This window comes from Camelus bactrianus, chromosome 25, assembly GCF_048773025.1.
Source record: "Camelus bactrianus isolate YW-2024 breed Bactrian camel chromosome 25, ASM4877302v1, whole genome shotgun sequence".
Taxonomy (NCBI): Eukaryota; Metazoa; Chordata; class Mammalia; order Artiodactyla; family Camelidae; genus Camelus; species Camelus bactrianus.
The window spans coordinates 4,505,837-4,526,920 of record NC_133563.1 but is presented as its reverse complement, the minus strand read 5'-3'; the positions used below and the strand labels follow the sequence as shown (position 1 = coordinate 4,526,920).

Sequence of the window (21,084 nt, the reverse complement as noted above, 5' to 3'; positions counted from 1 at the left end):
CAAACTGTTTAGATTCCTCACTAATCAAGTGCCCAAAGCCTGAGTTTCTTTGTCGTGTCAATTTCTACAAATTTATTGTTTCTTTGTCTAAAAGATATAAAAACTGCCTGCTTTGGCCACTTCGCAGGTCACATTTCTATGAGGCCACTGTGCTCATGAACTTATTTATCCCGTTTAAAACAAAACAAGAACAAAGATCCCTTCTTGGAAAAAAAAAAAAAAAGTGGGGGGGGCGGGGAGAGATTAGAAAAAAAGAAACCATTGCCTCTGCTTAAAATCCGTCCCTTCCATCACATTCCTGTTCATCCTCTGCTCCGGGTACGCTCCTCGCTCTCCGGAAATGTGTTAATGTTCGCCTTGGCAGGTTCCTGGCATATACCTGGCACTCTATAAACATTTACTGATTGAATGAAACGCAGGCCAACTCCTCAACCTCCCACCCCCAAAGCAAGCCTGTGAGTATGACATGATACTCATTAGTACGTCTGCACACTGCAGCTCCCAAGCCGAATATCTTGGGCACCTTTAAATATCGAGCAAGTAGAATCGCTGAGCTGGCTCGGTTTCTGTTAGCCTGAATTCGTGGGGAAGGCAGCATTTACCTCCTGGTGTCCGGAAAGGAAAGAAGTGCATACTGCACCGCGGACTCTCCAGAACAGAGAAACTTCAGGCCTCATAAAGCGTGACCCCCGGATCTGGCCCCAGCGGCGAGGGAGTGGCCCGGGCAGAAGCGCCCTCCATCTGGACTCGACCGCTGCACTTTGCTTCTACCGGGTTTGCCCCTTCCTCCCATCAGGGTGCCTTGAACTCTTCGCCAGGTCGTTCCTGGCTTCCAGGTAGGCGCCAAATCTTTCCGACGACCACTCTTAGACAACCTCAAGAACGCTAATTTAAGGGAGACAAGGCCTCATCTCCCCTCCTCCCTCGTCTGCTGTTCTAAGTAGCTACGGTGGAGTTCATCTCAGAGAAGACCAGCTCTACCAGGGGCATCCGGTAGAGGACAGCGATAAACGAGCGCACCCAAGAGCGAGAGTCCTCCACCGCTCCGGCGGGGGTGACACAGCGGCGCTTCACTCCATTTGTATTTGTAGCTGTGCCCCAACTTCTGGCAACCTGCGTCCACCCCATAAAATTAGAAACAACGCGTGCGAACCTTAGTGCCTCTGGAAGGACCCAAATAAAGTGTGCGAGCATCACCCACAGGACTCCAGGAGCCTCTGGCTGCCGACCCGCGGCGGACCCCGCCGACCGTGGCTCTCCCTCTCGGCCTCCCCCGTGCCCCGAGGACACGCTGCAGCCGGCCACCTCCACTCTCCGGGCGGCGGCGGTGCAGGCGCCGCCTGGGGAATGGATTAGGGGGGCCGCGGAGCTGGGACCGCGCGGCCGCCCGGCGCCCCCAGTGCCCAGGCAGGGAGGGGTGCGCCCGCTGCTCCGCCCGCCCGCGGGGTTACCGTGACCGCGAGGCGGCTGCACCTGGACGCGCACCTGGGCGAGCCCCTGCAGAGCCCCAGCGCGAGTTAACACCCGGTCAGCCGCTGTGCTGCCTCCGAGCGGTTCAAAACGGCCGCAGTGGCCGGCAGCCGGGAAGCCGGATCTCCCAGGTACTAGGGGATGACTCCGCCCCCGACACTCAGCAGCCAATCCGCTCCCCTCGATGGCGTTGGCCCCGCCCCTCCCATTCTCTGCCTGGGCAGTGGACCGCCCAGCCTCCGAAGATGTTTGCTGGGGACGGGCGCGGGTTTCCCTTCACTTTGTCAACTCGGTTTCCATTAACTAGTGCCACGCAGTATTCTCTAAATACTCGTCGGGGTCAGTATGCCTCCCAGCGTAAGCCGAATCCAGAGACGTGGTCTCAACGCAGGCCACCCACCCAGGGCTGCTTCCCAGGGTGCCGGTCCTCCCTGCAGCCTAGATTCCGGGCAGAGTGCCCTGTGTGCACTGTGCAGCTGCACTCAGACAGCTCTAAAACTGATGCACTGAACCCTCATGTTAGCCTCCATTGCCGGGTCTCTTGGCTTCTGTTTCCTTGAACAAAGCTTACGCACCTGAGAATGATCTGGAACCTCTTTGGCCGAGGTTGCTGCTCCATCTCCCAGATCTATTTCCATAAATCTGGGGTAAATGACAGCACGAGGACAAATATAGTTTTAAATCCCAGTTACAACATTTACTTACTGTATGACCATTATCTGTAAAATGGGTATAATAATAATTTTTCTATAGAGTTGTTGAAAAGTCACGTGAAGGAATTATGTCAGAGCATGTAGCATAGCATAGTACAAAGCAAATGCTCAGTGTTTATTGTTACTGGATACCACCAATGGCCTGGTCCAAAAACTCAGGCTGGGCCAGATTCCCTCTCTTAGAAATCTGAAATAAGTAAAAATAGATCAAGGCAATTAATAAATAGGAGTTGAGGCTGAAAAAATGACATGACCCAGATTTAGGAATGGGCCAAGCCAAAGTAATAAATAAGCCGGAAATGAGGAAGCAGAGGTAACTAATTATTAAGAGAACATAGGAGATGCAGTGAGATGCAGACATCCTGGGAGGGACCATGCAGCAAATGAGAGACATTGGTTACTTAATAGGTCTTGGCTCCTAGTATTTTTTTCTTACAATGAAACTCCTCTCTCCTTAACTTTTATTAAAGTAAGTTAACACCTGCTCTTTGCAAGGGGAAGAGCTTAACATGAGGATTCCCCAGTTGTGGTTGGAACAAACTGACATGACATCACTTTGTTTCTCTGCTTTCATCCGGATTAAGTTAGCAGCTGTAAAATAGGAGTTTCCAGTTGGTTCTCTGCTCCAGGAAAGTAGGTAGTGATTGGAAGAGACCAGACCCTAACTCTGGTCATATATATATCTTTCATGTGACTAAAGCAGAATTAATTTCAGAGCTGGTCTTATAAATAAAGTATGATCATGAAAATTTTTTGCATTTCACCACTAGAGATGACTCAAAATTCAAACCCAATCATAAAAGGTAATAAAATGAGATTTATTCATATTAATGCTCATTGAGTAGGGAGTAAGAAAGGATCTCAAATTTTTAAAAAATTATATGTAGATCTCATTTTTTTTTTTTGCTTGTAAGAATTATAAGTCCTCAGAATCATGTTAATGTATATTGCTAGCTATTGGTCCAATATATTTACATTTTACTTAATAAGCTAATCCTTAGGGCTAACTCTTGCAGAATTAATATCTAATGCAATAGTTAATGATTTTTGAAACACAATATTGTCCAGGAGCTGTGAAACTGCTTACATTGCTATGTATTAAGAACTTGTCAAAAACTTAATGTTGAGATAATAATAGCTTATGTTTACAAAGCACTAGCTATGTGGCATGAACTTAAAATGCTGCTTTACTTAAAATCTAATTTTTATTTCTCACCAATTACTCTATGGGGTAAACATTATCCTCATTTCATTGTACTTTGTCACTGTGGTTATGAAATCCACTAAATAGTATCATAACTGAATATCGCAGCAATTACTTGAGCCTATTTTTTCACTTCTATAGGACACTTAGTTTATCAGACTGACAGACAACATTCCCTCATTCAATAGCTTTAGCCACAAGTTTTCAGGTAAGCAGTAACTATTAATTCTATTTCTTTACCAATGATACTACCAAGAGAGAAAGCTAACTTGTAACTACAGTAAATGATCTGCTAAATTTTTTCCCATTCATGACCTTACAGTTCACATATACACTCCCACAGCCGAATAGCAGTGAGAGGAGCCCCCATGAAACAGCCTAACTGGTGACGATTCTTTCTTTTTTTTTTTTTTTTAATCACTTAAAATCTCTGGAAATTGACCTAAGAGCATACAGCAAATGAAGAACTATTCCAAAAAAAATCTAAAACTCCATAAGAACAGCCAGAGACTGTAGCATTTGAACATCCCCCCCTTCCCTCCAGCTCAGCATGGTGGAAACTCCACTCCAGGTGTGTACAGCCCCTCAGTACCCAGCCAAGGGCTACAGTATCTTCCTGCGAAGAGCAGGCCACCAGAATTTCTCAACTCCCTTGTTGCAACCACATATTGCAAGGGCTAACCTCCGAGCAAGTGAAGCCAAGAAGTGAGAGGCTACCTTCCTTCGCCTAGCCCCTGCTTTTAGAATAGAGGCTCTCCCTCAGGCAAGGCACGCTGAGAATAGCAGATCCCTGATCGCCCTCACCCCAGCTAATCTGTAAGACAAAGTTTCCATTGGGAGAGGCTCTCATCCCCACCCAGAAACTGCTTATAAAGTAGGAGCACCCCTCGGAGAGACACCGACCTGTGTCTGCTCCCAGCTTCAGTGATTTTTGCCTAGGGTGTAAAACAGAGAGCTCTGAAGCTATCTCCAGAGGAATTGACTTTATCTGAAACATACTAGGAAAGTTCAAGTCCAAGGGTACTCAAAACAACAAGAGATTTTGATGGAAAGCAATTAAGAGGAAGCTAGTAACTTTGTAAGAGATACAAGCTAAACCATAGGCCACCTAGAGAGAGAACCAGGGGAAAAGCCAGCTAAGAAGAGCCCTCCTAGCTTTAGAACAAACGACAAACATTGACCCCCTAGAACTACTCTTCAAATGAGCCAGGGTTTAATTAGATCAGGTTGTGAAGCAATGTATGCCCCAGGGGATTGTTGAAAACTAAATAGAGCAATCAGCTGATGGCTAGTGAGCCTAACAGCTGGATAGGGTCAAGAAAGGTGGTAGTAAGGAGCCCTGGTAAAATCACTGTCATACCAGGTTGTCCGTGTAATGCTCAAGACAGTGACAGCTGAGGACCAATAACAGAGGCTCCACAATGTGGAGTATTCTAGACATCACCAAAACAGTCCAGGCAATACTAAGAAAATAAAAGCCACCTGTAATCAGCTCCAGGAAACACAGGGATGTCAATATCCAGAGTTGCTATAAATAGAAAATATCAAAGAGAGAGAAATTATTTTCAAAAAGAACCAAATGGAAATTCTGAAGTTGAAAGTACAATAATTGAAATGAAAAATATACCAGAGGGGCTCAACAGTAGATTTGAACTGACAGAAGAATTAGCAAACTTGATAGATTATGCAATCCAAAGAACAAAGAGAAAAATGATTGAAGAAAATTGAACACAGCCTTAGAGAAATGTAATCACCATTAAGTACACCAACAGATGCATAAAGGGAATATAAGAAATTCCAACTATTATTTTTTTTTAAATCCTTAATGTATATTATATAACCAGGAAGCTCAACAAACTCCAAGTAGGATACATGCAAGATCTACTTCAAACACATCATAGTAAAAATGCTGTATCAGTAACATCAAATGTGAATACCAACGCAATCAAAATGAAAAGCATTTGTACTTCAAAGGACACTATCAAGGAACCGAACCCACTAACTAGAAGGAAATACAGCCGGCCCTTCATATCCACAGGTTCCTCATCCTTGGATTCAACCAACCCATGATTAGATTATGATTGGCTGAATCTGTGGATGCCCAACCCACAGTTACAGAAGGCTGACTGCATTATGCCATTTTATACAAGGGACTTGAGCATCTGTGGGTTTGGGTATCTGCAGAGTTCCTGGAACCAATTCCCCTGCAGATACCAAGGGACAACTGTACGGCTGACCCTTGAACAACATGGGTTTGAACTGTGCTGTTTTACCTATATACAGATTTTTTTCAATATAGTACTATGTTTATGATCTGCATTTGGTTGAATCCACTGACGCAGAATCTGAGGATAAGGAGAGCCCACCATAGGCTTTGAGTATTCATGGATTTTGGTATACATGTGGCACAGCAGGGGGCTCCTGGCACCAACCTCCCACAGATAACAAGGGATGACTTAATTTCCAAATTATCTATCTGATAAGGGATTTATACTCTAGAATTATAAAGACCTTTCCAATTCAATAGTAAAATGACAACTCAATTTAGAAATGGGCAAATAAATGCGAATGAACATAAAGAGTTACTCCAGAAAAGATATACAAATGGCAGTCAACACAAGAAAAGATGTTTAAAGTCATTAGCCATGATGGAAATGCAGATTAAAACTACATTGATATATCACTTCACACCCACTAGAATAGCTATAATCAAGAAGAAAGATAAAAACAAGAATGTAGAGAATTTGCAAACTTCCTACATTGTTTCAAGGACTATAAAATGATACAGCCATTTTGAAAGTCAATCTGGCAGTTCCTCAGTTACTGCAGTCATCATATGACCCAGGAATTCTACTCCTAGACATATACCCAAGAAAAATGAAAAGATGGGTCCACTCCAAAACTTGTACATGAATATTCATAGCAGCATTATTCAAAATAGCCAAAAAGTAGAAACAACCCAAATGTCCAACAACTGATGAATGGATAAACAAAATGTGGTATAGCCATACAATGAAGTATTATTTGGCAATAAAAAAGGATACACGCAACAGCATGAATGAACTTTAAAAACATTATGCTAAATGAAAGAAGCCAGCCACAAAAGACCACATATTATATGATTTCATTTATGTGAAATGTCCAGAATAGAACTTTCTGTCCAGAGACAGAAAGCATATTTGTAGAAGTTGCCTGAAGATGGAGTGGTTGAGGGTGACAGCCAAAACACACGGGGTTTCTTTTTGGGGTGATGAAAATATTCTAAAATTGATTGTGATAATAATTGCACAATTCTGTGAATATACTAAAAATTGTTAAATGATACACCTTAAATGAGTGAATTGTAGGATATATAAATTACATCTCAATAAACCTGTAACCAAAACAGGTTCATATATAAATAAAAGACAACTTAAAATTCTAAAAAAAGTTTTTATTATAGAAACAAAACAAGGAGTGTAACTAAGCATGAAATAAATAATTTCATTCTTGATAAAAGTACATTTAATGTTACAAAATATGAAGTAAACTAGTTGATAACCCAACTCTTTAAAGGATTTGTTTATTGAAATTAACTTTTATTCTTTTGCAAAGATGTAGCCTTAGTTACAGGAAGAGCACATTTAATCTAAATATACATTGTTGTAGATATGATTCAGAAGTCAACATACATAAAAGTGGTTGTATTCATCTTCGTTAAATAGCTGTACAAAGCTATTAATTTAAAATATGAAAGGGTTGCTTATGTGATATCTCACACTGTAAGTATGGAATGCATTTTTTTCTGATACTATTATATCAATAAATACAGTGGTCAGATGTTCTCTTACAAAAAAATGCACATAAGATTATACATGCCAAGGTTACAATGTTGTAAGTTCTAAGAGACTTCTAAACAGAAATGATTCAGAGATGCCTTTATGCTAAATTTAGCAAACTGGGTTCTAAAATGCCCTTTTTTAAAATTAAGGCAATCAAGTATAATGTTTAGAAACCTTAATGGATGGAAAATAGTTGAATCAAATATATTTCTTTGCAATTTTCACATCTAATTTTATTTAAAGTATTAACATTACACATTCAAAAACTTAATAATAAGCTACTATTTCAAAAGAAATTATTCAATTTTACTTGCAACTTTAATACATATTGGAATCTAAATCTATTAGCAAATAGCAACAATAGAGAGTGTGTATTTTAAAAACTGGACAAATGAGAGAATATATTGAGATGTAAATCAGGAAGCAGTCACTTGTGTTACAAAGGGTTCTCAAATGCACAGAGCAGTTCATAATACAGGCCCTTAAATATTCATGCACTTTAAATACATTTACTCAAAAACTGATTTACATACACAACTTTCAGAAACTCCACCGATTTTATAGAGAGACACTACTTTTACCCACAAAAGGCATCAAAATGTTTTAACAGTTCAAAAATAGAAAGGGCCAAAAAACAACTGATTTCTCAAAAACAACAAAGTTTAATAAGATGGCTATTCACTGCTCCTTCAAGAAATTAATCACTTATTTTTTAAAGTGTATTTTTCAACCCCAACTTACAACACACTTCGACCTCCATTTCTACTTTTCCTTAACTCAATCTCAGTTGTCTGGGAGAGTGTCACAACATCGAGGCTATGAACAATTTGGGTTAATGTCCTGAAAAAACATGCTGTTTATACATACAGAAAAGTAATGAAGAAAAAGTTAGCTTTGAAGTACAATGCATACTCCCTAGGTTGTAAAACCCTACCAGTCTAACAAAAAGCACCGAGACACAATGTCAAAGTCAGAGAAAATATAAACCAGCACAGAGTCAGTATCAGAGACCTTACCAAGTAAGTTTTATTTGTTGGATTGCTTGGCATCTGGGGGCTAAATGAATTAATTAACCAGGTTAGAAATCCCATCACTACCCTTAGTAAAGATTTGCTTAATCATGACTTAAAGTTAATAGTGAAAACAGCATAGTGAGGATTCTTTCTCTGTGCTTACTGATGAGGAAAAAGTTACCAAAATTTTCTTATGAGAAAGAAAGAAATGGATGTTTTTTGAAAATAAAAATAAACTTTGAAATAAGGAGGTTAAGGCACTTATTTCAATGGTTTTGCAACATCAAGGCCTAAGTACATTTTATATTTCTTTGAGAAAATCCTTCTGCCCAAAACCCAAAAACTTTGCTCCTTTCACAGTAGATCCTTACTGTCAAATCTAACAACTGTAAGTTACCTAAATGGAATTACTTGCAGAATTTCTTAATCATTTGTTATTCTACAAAGTGAGGAAATTAATTAAATGCTCCTCAAAGTTTTCTAATTACAATTATTTTAACTACAGCTAAATAGAAGCAAATAAACTTATCTCTCATACCCAGTATTATTATTTCTATAATAAAGCTCACATTTTTCTTTTCACCTAATGCTCAGTGAAAAATTCATTATTTAAAAAATTCAATTAAAAGCTGCTCCAAATCTGTTTTATTTAAGAAGGTGACAGAAGCAAAAGCAGCTTACTAACATGTCAAAAACAAAATCAATAAACACACAACAGTCAGAACTAATTCAGCATATTTGATCATAAAATAAATCAATAAAAATTCAATTAAATATTTCATGCTACATAGAATAGAAAGTAGGCTGTTCTATCTCCCTTTCAAAATATGCAAGCCGGTTTTTAAATTACACTATTTTGTATGCTCTCTCTAATCGTAAGTACTACCATGTGACTATTCACTGTACACTTAGGTAACTATGGTAATATTTTCATAAGGCTTGAAGCTAAATACTAGTCACTCACTATTAAGATGTAAAAAGAACCTGAAATAGCCTGCCTGTAGCTGTCTTGATATAAGTGTTCAACGTTACATAAAAGTATGAAATGACAACCAACAGAACTAATATACCAGACACAGGACATTGCTATCAAACAATTATTAAGCTCCAAAAGAGCAAAACATCTTAGAGCTAGCCTAAGAACACATGTGCTTTTTCTTCTTTTAAAATATACATATTCCAGAAAATAAAGATAATGGAAAGATGCTCCTTTCTAACATAGTAATTTAGGGTAGTGAAACTGCAATTTTTATAGTACTCTAACAAGTGAAAAATTTGCAAATCTGTTCACTTAGATGTATAAGGTAAAAACATGCATTCCATCTTACTAAAATGATACATCTACCCTGAATCTCTTTATAAAGTCAAATTAATCATTTTAGAATTTAATTAATAATTAAAAATACGAAAACATTTAACTTAAAGGAACATAACATTAGATTGTGAACCTGTGCTGTGAATTTTATTACAGTTGCCATTTAGTTCTCAATGTTGAAGACTACGTCGCAGTTTCTTAAATAGCGGCGCTCATGCTCTATCACAAATACATCCCCTTGCAGAGCTATGCGTGACAGCGTCTGCACGTGTCTCTAGAAACTGCTGCTCATTTTAGTGTACATTTTCTCATTCTGAAAAAGATTTAATTTTTTACTTACTAATTCAGTAGAAAACATGTGAGTACATTATATACTCCATATCCGTATTTTTAAAAAACTTGAATAACATTCTTTTAAATGTCTGTTTTAAAAAATATATAGGTAACAAGAGTTACTGTTTTATCATGATTAAACTGGTATCAAATTTATGGGCATAAGTAAAAAAAGCTAACCACTTAATAGTCATAAAGTAATAAAATGCAATATCATGCAATATATACTACTAAGAAAGTGCTTACTTATATAAGCAGCAAATGATGAGAGCAGTATCATGGAAAATCTGGATATATCTTTATGTATATCCTCAAAAATCACTTTCTTTGTATAATTTTCATTTTAATTTAAATGCCACAAATTCTCAGCGAACCTTTAGTTTTTTTTGTAATATTTCAGTTCTATTATATACCATGAAATACCTTCAGAAACTGCCTTGAGGGTAAGAATAATTCTTCCCATCTATAATTACATCACATTAAATATTTATTAAATGTTACATTTGAGAGATACACTCTGATCTTGAACATACTCAAATTCAAGACCAATGCCATGATGGAATGAAGATTTATGAGGAAAATTTTACAATAGTTCAGAAGGTAAAATCTTTAAAGATCATACAACAAGAAGGAAAACACCTGGCTGGAATACTGCGGAGTGGGAGGTCTGACATTTTACCAAGGACAGTAACGTTTGATCTTTTCCCCACAGAACGCTAGACCCAGGAAACGGCAGGAGGGGAAAACAGCAGCAGCAACGTCTCAAATGTCCACACTCTGGTTTCCAAAAGATACCACGTAGGTAGAAGAAAATCACATTTTACTTCAGGTGGTGTTAAGGGAAATGAAGGCCTTACTATTTTTCAAGACTGAAAGGATATCACAGTGTTGATTTTATATACAAAGTAGGATCTGTTCCAGTATACTCTAGTGAAGTAATTCACATACGGAGAATAGTTAATTTTGACCTCATGACAAAATCGCCCATGTTTTGAGTAGGTTAACTTGTCACCTTCTTCACAAACCACCTATCAAACAATATGAAACATAGTATTAAAAAGCTCATTAAGCTCACAGGAGAAATGCAATTAATGTACAATTGACTATATTTATATGAAAAAATATATTATTGCTAAACATCACTCTCTCACATTGGTTAGCAACCACCTCACATTGTTTAGCAAATGAAAGCCTCTTCACAAGTCACCATGTCCATTAAATTCATGAGCTCCCCAGTGAGACCGAAAAACCAGTATAAAATGTTTTCCCATTTTTAAAAGAGTTAGTCCTAAAATTTAGAAGGCGATGTCTCCATAGTCTATTACCATCCCTCTGAAGAACATCACATGGAGCCTGCGAAGGCTGAGGACTGCACATGTGCTCTTATCCTCAAACTCTTCTGCTTGTGTAGAACTGACTCGTAACAGTAAGCAAGTTCCCGTGACTTACCCAGCACAATCCTTTACATTCTCACCTTACTGGTGCTCACTAAGATAGCTTAGCAAGCTTGAAGGGTTTTCAGGAATAAAATACTATTATTCTAAGGCCGAGGAAAGATGTCAGAGAGTCAAATTTAAGAATAAAAGGATGGATTAGCTTTAAGTCCGTGCCTGGCATTACATGAAAGGAATAGTAACTTTGTGTTCAAAATGGAGCCAAAGGGTGGCCAAGAGCAGAAAAAGGCTCCAGTAGGCAGCAATACAGCAGTAACCACTGATACCTGATGTTTAGTAAAACTCCATCTTGTCACCAATTAAGCCAAAGCTCATAGACATTAAATACCAACAAAGAAAATTCAAAATACATACAGCAGAAAACAGAGTAAGTTTATATTACAAGTTAAGGGGTTATGAAGACAGGGAAAGAGAGAAATCATAAAAATGAATTTCACACCTACAAACTGGCCTGGGATGATTAAGACAAAGAGCTAATCATTTAGGAGGGTACAGAATAAATCTTGGCTGCAACCTGAAGAGACTAGGCCCTCTAACCAAGAATGACCTCCCAAACTTTTCCTAAGTTCCCTCACCCCGAACTTTCCCAGGAATAAAGGCATCCTTCCCAGATGACACTAATTCTCAGATACCCAAGCTCCCCTGTCAGTCTTCTTAGTTGCCAGGTATACAGTATATACACTGCAGGCTGAGAAGTAAGAAGTTTGGTAAAATAGCTGAAATCAGTGACAACTTAAGATACAGCTAAACACTAACAACTAAAGTGGCTCTGAATACACTAATTTTTGTGGATAATAGGGACTCAGCGTACAGGATCATGTTAATTTAATTAGCATTTTTTCTAGGTATGTATCAAATTATAAGAAATTTCTCAACATAAGAATATAACAATACAAATAGCTGCTCTTTATATTATTATACTCTGTAACACTAATATAATATGTTAAAATCATCCTTGAAACCAAATTATGCCATGTTTTGTTTATAAATGTTGAACATGCACAAATACAGACAACATATATGGAATCAGGTATTGGTAAGATTTTTTTTTTTCAGAATTGCAAAATTTTCCTTTTGTACATTTAAAAAATACCTCAAACTACTTTAAAGAAGCTCCCGCCACTATTATATAACTTTAAATTACATTCTTAGTTAAGTTCCAAAAATAAAGGCTGAAGATAAGATTACAAGTTTAAATAAAATCATTTTCCTCAAAAAAAATTTAATTTTCCAAATGGTTACTCACGTGGCCATTTGCAATGTCTAATAAATCTTTAACCCTGCAGCCTCTCATGGTTCCCACCTCATTGCAGATAGCATCTTCTACAATTAGGTAATTAGCCTTGTAGGATGTCAGTATTTTATAAATATCCTCAGCAGATCGCTTTGAATAGATTTGATAGATCTGAAAGAATATAATTAAAACAATGATTTTTAAAGACATTTAAAACTTACGTTAATTAAAATTATACACTGAGCATCTTCTATGTAAGAGCACTATCTATGGAAAATGAAGATATTCACTAAGACTTGACTCCTGCCCTCAGGAAGCTTATATGCATCTGGCTATTGGCCACATACATTTATCTTCTTTGGAGAAATGTCCATGCAAGTCCTTTGCCCATTTTTCCCCCAGTTTTATTGAGACATAATTGACATACAACACCGTGTAAGTTTAAGGTGTACAGCATGTTTATTTGATACTCTTATGTTGCAAAATGATTACCACCATAGCTTTAGCTAACACCTGCACCATGTCACACAATCCCCACTTCTTTTTTGTGGTGGGAACCCCTAAGATCTACTCTCTAAGCAATTCTCAAATGATTAATACAGATTATGAACCATGATCACTGCTGTACATTAGATCCCTAGAGTTTATTCATCTTGTAACTGGAAGTTTGTACTCGCTGACCAGCGTCTCCTCATCTCTCCAACCCTCCCAGCCTCTGGTAACCGCAACTCTTCTCTCTGCTTCTGTGAGTTTGGCTTTTTAAGATTCCACATGTAAGTGATATCATATAGTATTTATCTTTCTCTGTCTGACTTCTTTCACTTAGCATAATGTCCTCAAGGTTCATCCAAAGATTTGGGGGGAAAAAAGGTTCCTAGTCTCATAGCCAAGTCACATAAAACTGAAAACTCTAAAATATTTAAACTTAATTACAACCTAATTAGAACTCTGATCTAATTATAAGTGATTCTGAAATTCTGCTTTAGAAAACAGACCAATTAAAAGAAAACAACGAAAAAAAAGCCATGTCAGAGTTGGCTGGTTTAAATTAACAAAAAATAAAGTTCATGAATATGCTGTAATATATCATCTAAGCAAGCAACACTACCTTTTCAAGTGCAGCAAATACTTACTTCTTTTTTTAATATTTTTTATTTTGGGGGGGAGGTAATTAGGTTTACTTATTTATTTTTAGAAGAGGTACTGGGGATTGAACCCAGGACCTTGTGTATGCTAAGCATGTGCTCTACCACTGAGCTATAACCTCCCCTAGCAAATACTAATCAGAGGCAGCGGTTGTCTCTCAAGTAAATCACTCCCAGGCACAGCTCCCCATCTCCAACCTCTCCCCGCTTCAATCTGTTCCATGACCATAATTAACTCTAAAACAGATCTAAGCTTTCTACTCCTAGGCTCACGGAAAAGTCTTTGATGACTCCCAAATGCCTCAAGGGGAAGTTTAAATTCGTAAGTATGATATTCCAGGTCCTTCAGAATTTGGCCTCATTTTTATTTTCTAGTTTCATGCCAAATTTCATGGCTCATGTGACCTTTTCAACCTGAAATCATATGTATTCTTTTTTCAAACAAGTTTCTAGCCCAGATCAAGGGAATGTTCTTTATGAAGGCCTGGATTTTGAACTCCTCTCTGTGCTTCGTGTGTGTGTGTGTTTCAGGCAGAGTGCATTATCTTATTTAATTCTCACAATGAGGAGGTGAAAACTATTACTGTTTCCAGATTCAGAAACTTTCTCAAGGTCAAAGAGTTAGAATGTGGCAGAGGTACCACTTGAGTCCAGATCCTCTACTTCCAGAATCTAGATTTGGAGAGTCTAACCTTTGTATTAGAGTCTAACTTATTTATTGCTGTATTTTCTCCTTAGCTTAGAATATATTTAAAAACTGTATGAAACTCTCTCTAACTGAAAAACAGGATATTTAGAACTCGGGTTCAGTTGCCCATTACCATCAGATATGAAGTTACCATTTAAATCCATACCTAACATTCAAAGTAATATATTCTCTGAACAAGAATTAGATACCACACTAATGTTATACTAAGTTGAAAATAAATCAGTGTTTTATAAGCAACAGCAGAATTTTGGCTTGGAAATAAAAAGTGTATAAAGACATTCACTAAAAGACTTCTTTCAGTAATTTGAGAAGTTTCAAAAGAAAGTTTCGCTTTGTAAAATATTAAAAATCAGTCCCTTGAAACCTTGTGGAAAATTAAATGTTTCTCCTAGAAACATATCAGTACTATTCATAAAACAAAGAACTTCATATTTTAATTTTGGCCCCTCTTGATTAAATGTATTATACAGCTTTTTGAAAACCAAAGCTAATTAACTCTTCTAAAATTGTCTGGATTTTCCTAGCTAGCCAAGAACATATACACCATTACAGAACTATACTAAAATAAAGGTCATATAAAAAAAGACCCAAACGTAGACTCTAAAATGCCTTACATTTTCATTTCTCTTGAGGAGATCATCGTCATTGTAAAGAGGCAAGCTTGTCACCATCCATCCAGTGCATAATTTAATCGTACCCATTAACTGTGGACTTCCTGCAAACACAGCTGCAACTGGAGCTTGCCTTCTGCAAAGAACCAGAAAGAATCACATACTGAAAAGGTAAGGATATGATTTAGATCACTGATTTATGTCAGTTCTGAAATACCAACCAACTTAAAATGTATTGTACATTAAAGTTTCATTTCATTTCATTTTTGGATTCATGCAAAAAACTGAGCACCTAGTATGTACCAGAAACTGTTTAGAGTGCTAAAAATACAGAAATATTTCAGAGAGATGGGAGGACAAGGTCCCTGCTTTCAAAAGGAAGCAGGGGGACAGTATAAACATACAGGTCAGGTGGTAATAATGCTATTAAAAAGTAATGCAGAGTAATGGGACAGTGACAGCAATATACTATTTTAGATAGTGTGGTCAGTTCAGTGGTGATACTGCAAATTCTCAAATTCATCTTTGGCAAATATTAACCACCATAACCCAACTCCTTCCAGATCTGTCTATCCTCCTGCTCTTTTAAAAAAAAATTTTTTTGGGGGGGGGTGAAGGTAATTAGGTTTATTTATTTATACTTTTTGGGGGAGGTATTGGGGATTGAACCCAGGACCTCATGCATGTGAGGCACATGCTCTCCCACTGAGCTATACCCTCCCCCTCTTCTGCTCTTTCTTGATCTTAACATATCTGTCTCCAGAAAACACATGAAGGACTTCTCTACTCTAAATCATAACGCAAAGTCCCAGATATATGTCACTCATAAGACAGGTCCCAATGGGCTGCTCTAATGTCCTCACTTACTTATTCACTCCCTGTATTTAACATTCAGCATCTGCCTACAATGTACTAGGGATATTGTCAAGCTCTGAAAATAAAAAGATGGCAAACAGCCATTGTCCCCAGGGAGCACCCAATATGGGGAAACAAAAATGAAACAGAAAAATTACACCACAACAAAATGTAACAAAAATGTCCAATCATCTGATGTACAACATCCAGTGTTTCAGCCTTTGCTGTTTTTGAAAATATTGTGAAATCACACACATAGATGTGACTTTCTTTTCTGTTAACGAGAACACAAGGCTATACAGTCAGCCTTCCACAAAGATAAATACAACTCACAAAAAAGTATTAATGGCCAGTAATTAAGGATTACCTAAAAAATAATTTTTATATGTACGAGAAGTACCATTATAATGAGATCTTATAATAACGCCTATTTTCATTTCCATATACCTTTTCTATAAACCTACTCCTCATTTCTAGAAACATTTTTTGTTTTTTGTTTTCTTCTATTATCCTGGCCTTTCTGATAGTATTTCATTCCTTTCTCAAGTTCTAGTTTCTTCTCCTATGTCTTTAAAATTTTTCATATTATTTCACAGTCTCTTGCCATGGGGTAGACTGGGTTGGAAAATGGTTGCAATGATACTTTTCCTTAGAGTTAAGCTCTTGGAGAAAACTCTGATCTTTGTCACATGACTTGATTTAGCCAACAGAACAAGAGCAAACAATGTGAGGAGAGACTTAAGACATGCTTGACACAGACCTGTCCTCTCCTGCTGCTCCTGGGAACTCTACAGCCACCAGCTTGTGAATGAGCCCAGGCTCACCTGGGCTGGATGATGAGAAGCACGTGGCCAAGTCAACTTCACGGCCTCAGCTGACACACACCCAAGCCTTCGACATGTGAGAGAGGCGGTGCCAGGACACCTGGTCCCAGCTGAGCCAGCCCAGACCAGGAGAATCCTCCCCACTGCCTCCACTCAGCTGATCACCAAAACAGTGCAAAAGCACACGTTTACTGTTTGTAAGCCACTAAGTTTTGTGGCAGTCCGCTGTGCAGTAAAAACTGATACAAAGCGTTTTATTCTCATAAATGGCTAGAGGGCTAAGTCTGTTGTCTCACAGACTACAGCTGGTTCTTGATCTGTTGGACGCTTCTTCCTGTGTTTTGTAAATTTAGAGCTTATCTTCACATAGCTTTATTTGTGAAATCCTCTGTAGCGCAGGCTGAGGATTACATCAGGCACTCCAGACCATCCCAGGATCACTTTTTATGCTAAATTCTTGATTTAAGGTTTCCTGGGTTAGACAAGTATAATTTCAAACTACAAACATGTGAATTCAAATGCATCACTAAAAATTCAGATGAGAGACTTTATTTTTGACCAAGAGCTGAGGCCAAGGAAGATGTGCTTTTTTGTCATCCTTCTCTACCACTTGGTGGATATTTCGCTAGTCCACCCTTTCACTGATAGAGTAGCCCTCTGAGGGTCCTTAGGTTATATATGTGTGTTGGGGGAGGGGAAAAGGTGTTTCAAATACAATTCCCGGCTTCCATAGGTCCAAGGGCACATCTCCTGTCACATTAAAATCTGCAGGAGCATTACAATTAAAATTAAAAATCTTGTTAACCTTAGTTATCAAGACTAAAATTCCACCACTCATCCACCTCCAACCCAGAGTATGAGGAACATATGTTGACTATATAAATAAAAGGACATTGGTTTCTTTTTAGTCTATATTTCTAGGTGTTTAATGGCTAGAGTCTCAATTCTCAAACTTATCAATACTTTATTTTCAATGGAAATAAGTTCAATTAGAAAATTAGAATTAAAAGTCCAATCAAAAACTAAATATCCCAAAAAACATGGAGTAAAATTCCTGAGTTTTATGAGAACTAGGAAAAGCATTGATGTATTATTTCCCCTGAATCCATTAAATAGTGTTATGATTAATTAATAACTTAACAATTGTCTTCGGCAGTTTAATTCTTACTTTATCCAGGTCATAAGCTCCACCGTATCTGGGTCATAAAATTCTTGTAGTTCCATTAATTCTGTCATTAATCTTGGAAAAAACTAAAATGCAAAACAAAATCCCCAAAGACTGTGTGTAAGTACTTAGAAAGTTTAAAATTGTTTCAGAGTACTTCCAAAGACTAAGAGGCTAACTTAAAGCAAATAATATTACAATACCGTTTTCACGGAAAAAATGGCATGGATTGCTTTACTTTCTTTCAGTTTCCTGCTCATTCTTCTCAGTCGAAACAATCTATTTTATGGTTAATCTACTGCCTACACTCAATACATAATTTTAGCATTACCAAAAATTAATGATCAGTTGTATCTTTCATGCACACGTGCACACACACTGAATAAATAAGTAAACAAATACATTTCAGGTCAAGTCAAATAATTCACAGATTTACTGGCAATTAGTTTCATATTACATTATGACAAGCCAAAGAATTTACATTACTTTATAAATATTTAAACTTTAGAGCTGCCAAAATACTTCTTACTATTTACTAATTTACCAATAAATACTATTTGTTCAGCCATTTCCTTTGCCAATTATAAATTGAATTAATAACAGTATTGAACTACAGAAAATTGCATCAGATGGCATTCTAAAAATGTTTTGGCTCTTCCATCATGTTCCTATTGGTAAAAAGTTAAGTATTATTAAGTATATCACACTTTATTTTGTTACAACAGTACCTCAATATAAGTATCCTACCCACATACATAAATTCATCACTATCTTGTACATAAAGTATATTTTAATATTACGAAAAATCTAATTTTCTTACCTCTTTCCATAAGCTGAGACCTATTATAGTAGGCACAGCCATGCTCAGAACAAGAGCCTAAAATATTAAAGTAAAAAGGGTTATGGATAAATGTTTTTCAGAATTCCTTTAGACGTACTAGACACTGACTCTATGACCAACCACAGATTCTTACAGTTATAATAGTTTCAATCAGAGGAATTGGAGTCAGCACAGAACCTAGTTCAGAGTGAGGTGGGTAAAGACTAATGAATTTAAGAGCTGGAGGCAAAGTAAGACACATATATTTACTATATAAATTTAAGGCAGAACATAAAAAGGGTAATGCTCGTAGCAATATTTCAAATGGCAAATCAACATTTGACAATTTTTCCAGGAATTTAACTTAGGAAGAGCTTACAAAAAACACTGAACTGCTGTGTAAACACCTAACAACAACAAGAACAACAAGACAATGAGTTAACGTAGGAAAAGGAGCGAATATATATCCATATGTCACTGTGCTAAAACACGAATGTATACATTCCTCCAGAAAACCACCAGGAAAACACAACAGGACTATTGTTAAAGATAATCATTTATCATCTTCCTGCCAAAGCCTGTTCTTATTCCTATTGTCCCATGTCTGCTGGTGACCCCATGACCCACAGTCACACAAACCAGAAACCTAGGAAAAATCTGTGACTTCTCCCTCCTCCTTATTCTCCTATACTTAATCACGCACCAAATCTTAACGATTCTTCTCTTCTATTATTTTCACTTCAGTATAGTACAGTATTGATAAAATGGGCCTTGAGGTTAGAAAAGCTTGGGTGTGAATCATGATTTTTATCCTTATAAGGCTGTGATCTTGGGTAAGTTACTTAACCAGTTTAAGCCATAGTTTCTTTGTCTATAAAATACAGATAATATAGCTTAACAGGGTCTTTGTAAGCACTGAATAGCATGTGAAATGCTTCAAAAGGTACCTGACACATAGTGAGCTCTCAGAAACACTGCAGCTTTTATAGCTTCCATCCGCCATGGCCTGCGTCTGGGCAGCAGCCTCCATCCTGGTTTGAGTCTCTCACCCGTAAGCCCACCCCTCACAGAACGGTAAAGGTGAGCTGGGAGAAGATGTTAAGTCTGACTCTCTCACGCGCCTGCATAAACATCTCACGTCTTCCTACTGCCTATCGGATACGACCAGGAGGCACAGCGAACGCTCAAAGGCCTCGGTGACTTACCATCCTTGACTTCTCCGGTCTCATTTCTTCACCACCCCTACTTAACATTTTATGTGCCAACAAAACTACGTATACCATGCTTCTCTTCCTCTGTTTTTACTCCCTTTGAATACATCATGCTCTTTGTCTAGCTACGTTTATTCCTTCTACCATGAATACCCTTTCTTTCCCCCCTTATTTGACTAATAACTCATCTTTCAAACCTCAGATTTGAAGTCTTCTTTGAATCCCTAAAAAAAACTGAAGTAAGCAGCCCTTCTCTGTTCCAATAGCACCCTATCAACACTTCTTACTATCTGTTTTTATGACCAGGAGACTGTAATCTACTTGATGAAATTAACCATGTTTCATTTATCTTTTTATTCCAAGCACATTGCACACAGCAGGCACAGTGTAAATGCTCCATTTATGCTGAAAATATACCATAGTTCTAAATCAAACCAACAAAAATGTTATCAAAATTAATTTCTGATAGCATCTCACATTATTCACTTATATTTTTACCTTCTATTTTTTAAGTTGTCTGAGTGGAAATGCACTATTTTTATAATCAGAAATTATTTTTAAAAAATTTTCCCATAGGATCTCTTTCTCTCTTCTGCTCCATCTATAAATCATAATGTGATTTAGCCATGCTATTTTAATTGTATTCAGTGTGGTTTCCATTCACATAATTGGAAGAGACACAAGTACTTAACACATAATAACAAGGACTTACCAACAATACTGGGTGTACAGTTCGTAATCGAAGCCACTTGAAAAGTGTCATCCAAAGTTCAGGAGAACATACACCAAACGCTGCTAACATGCATACATAAGGAGTCCAGAGGTATTTTAAGCTGGAAAAGACAAAAGGAGTCATATGTGAAATAGCCCTTGAACATCATTATCTGATTTTTTTTTTCAGAGTTCTTTCCTAATAGTCATGAAAATACCATAATGTTGAGGGAGAATGAAAAACTTAGCCTCTAATTTTCAGCAACATTCACTTCTTAAATAATCAAGAAACATGTGGTTACTAAAATGAGGATGAAATAAGACATTAATGTAGATGAGGTGCAGTAAAATTGTACTCAGGAGAGAATATACACTTCTTCAGAAGGCAATTTGGCAGAAGTTAAAAAATTTTTAAATCCTCCAAGACAATCCCATTTCTAGCAATCCAGCCTACAGATACATTAGCATAAGTGCAT

The 21,084-nt window shown here is 37.5% G+C and overlaps 1 protein-coding gene and 1 non-coding gene across 4 annotated transcripts in view; both read right to left on the bottom strand.

Moving 5' to 3' along the window:
• Positions 1 to 6,799: 6,799 nt before the first annotated feature.
• Positions 6,800 to 21,084, bottom strand: part of DPY19L4 (dpy-19 like 4) — a 47,741-nt gene continuing 33,456 nt past the window's right edge. For all 3 annotated transcript variants that reach the window (XM_074353127.1, XM_074353128.1, XM_074353126.1), the window contains 6 exons: positions 20,610 to 20,730; positions 18,687 to 18,743; positions 17,870 to 17,952; positions 15,026 to 15,158; positions 12,570 to 12,728; positions 6,800 to 10,897 (listed from right to left, as the gene is read on the bottom strand). In XM_074353127.1, the coding sequence (XP_074209228.1) occupies positions 10,733 to 10,897; positions 12,570 to 12,728; positions 15,026 to 15,158; positions 17,870 to 17,952; positions 18,687 to 18,743; positions 20,610 to 20,730 (718 nt within the window). In that variant the 3' untranslated portion in view covers positions 6,800 to 10,732. The remainder of the gene's footprint in view (positions 10,898 to 12,569; positions 12,729 to 15,025; positions 15,159 to 17,869; positions 17,953 to 18,686; positions 18,744 to 20,609; positions 20,731 to 21,084) is intronic.
• Positions 15,671 to 15,743, bottom strand: TRNAV-CAC (transfer RNA valine (anticodon CAC)). Its single transcript has one exon. It is a non-coding gene; the product is annotated as a tRNA-Val (tRNA).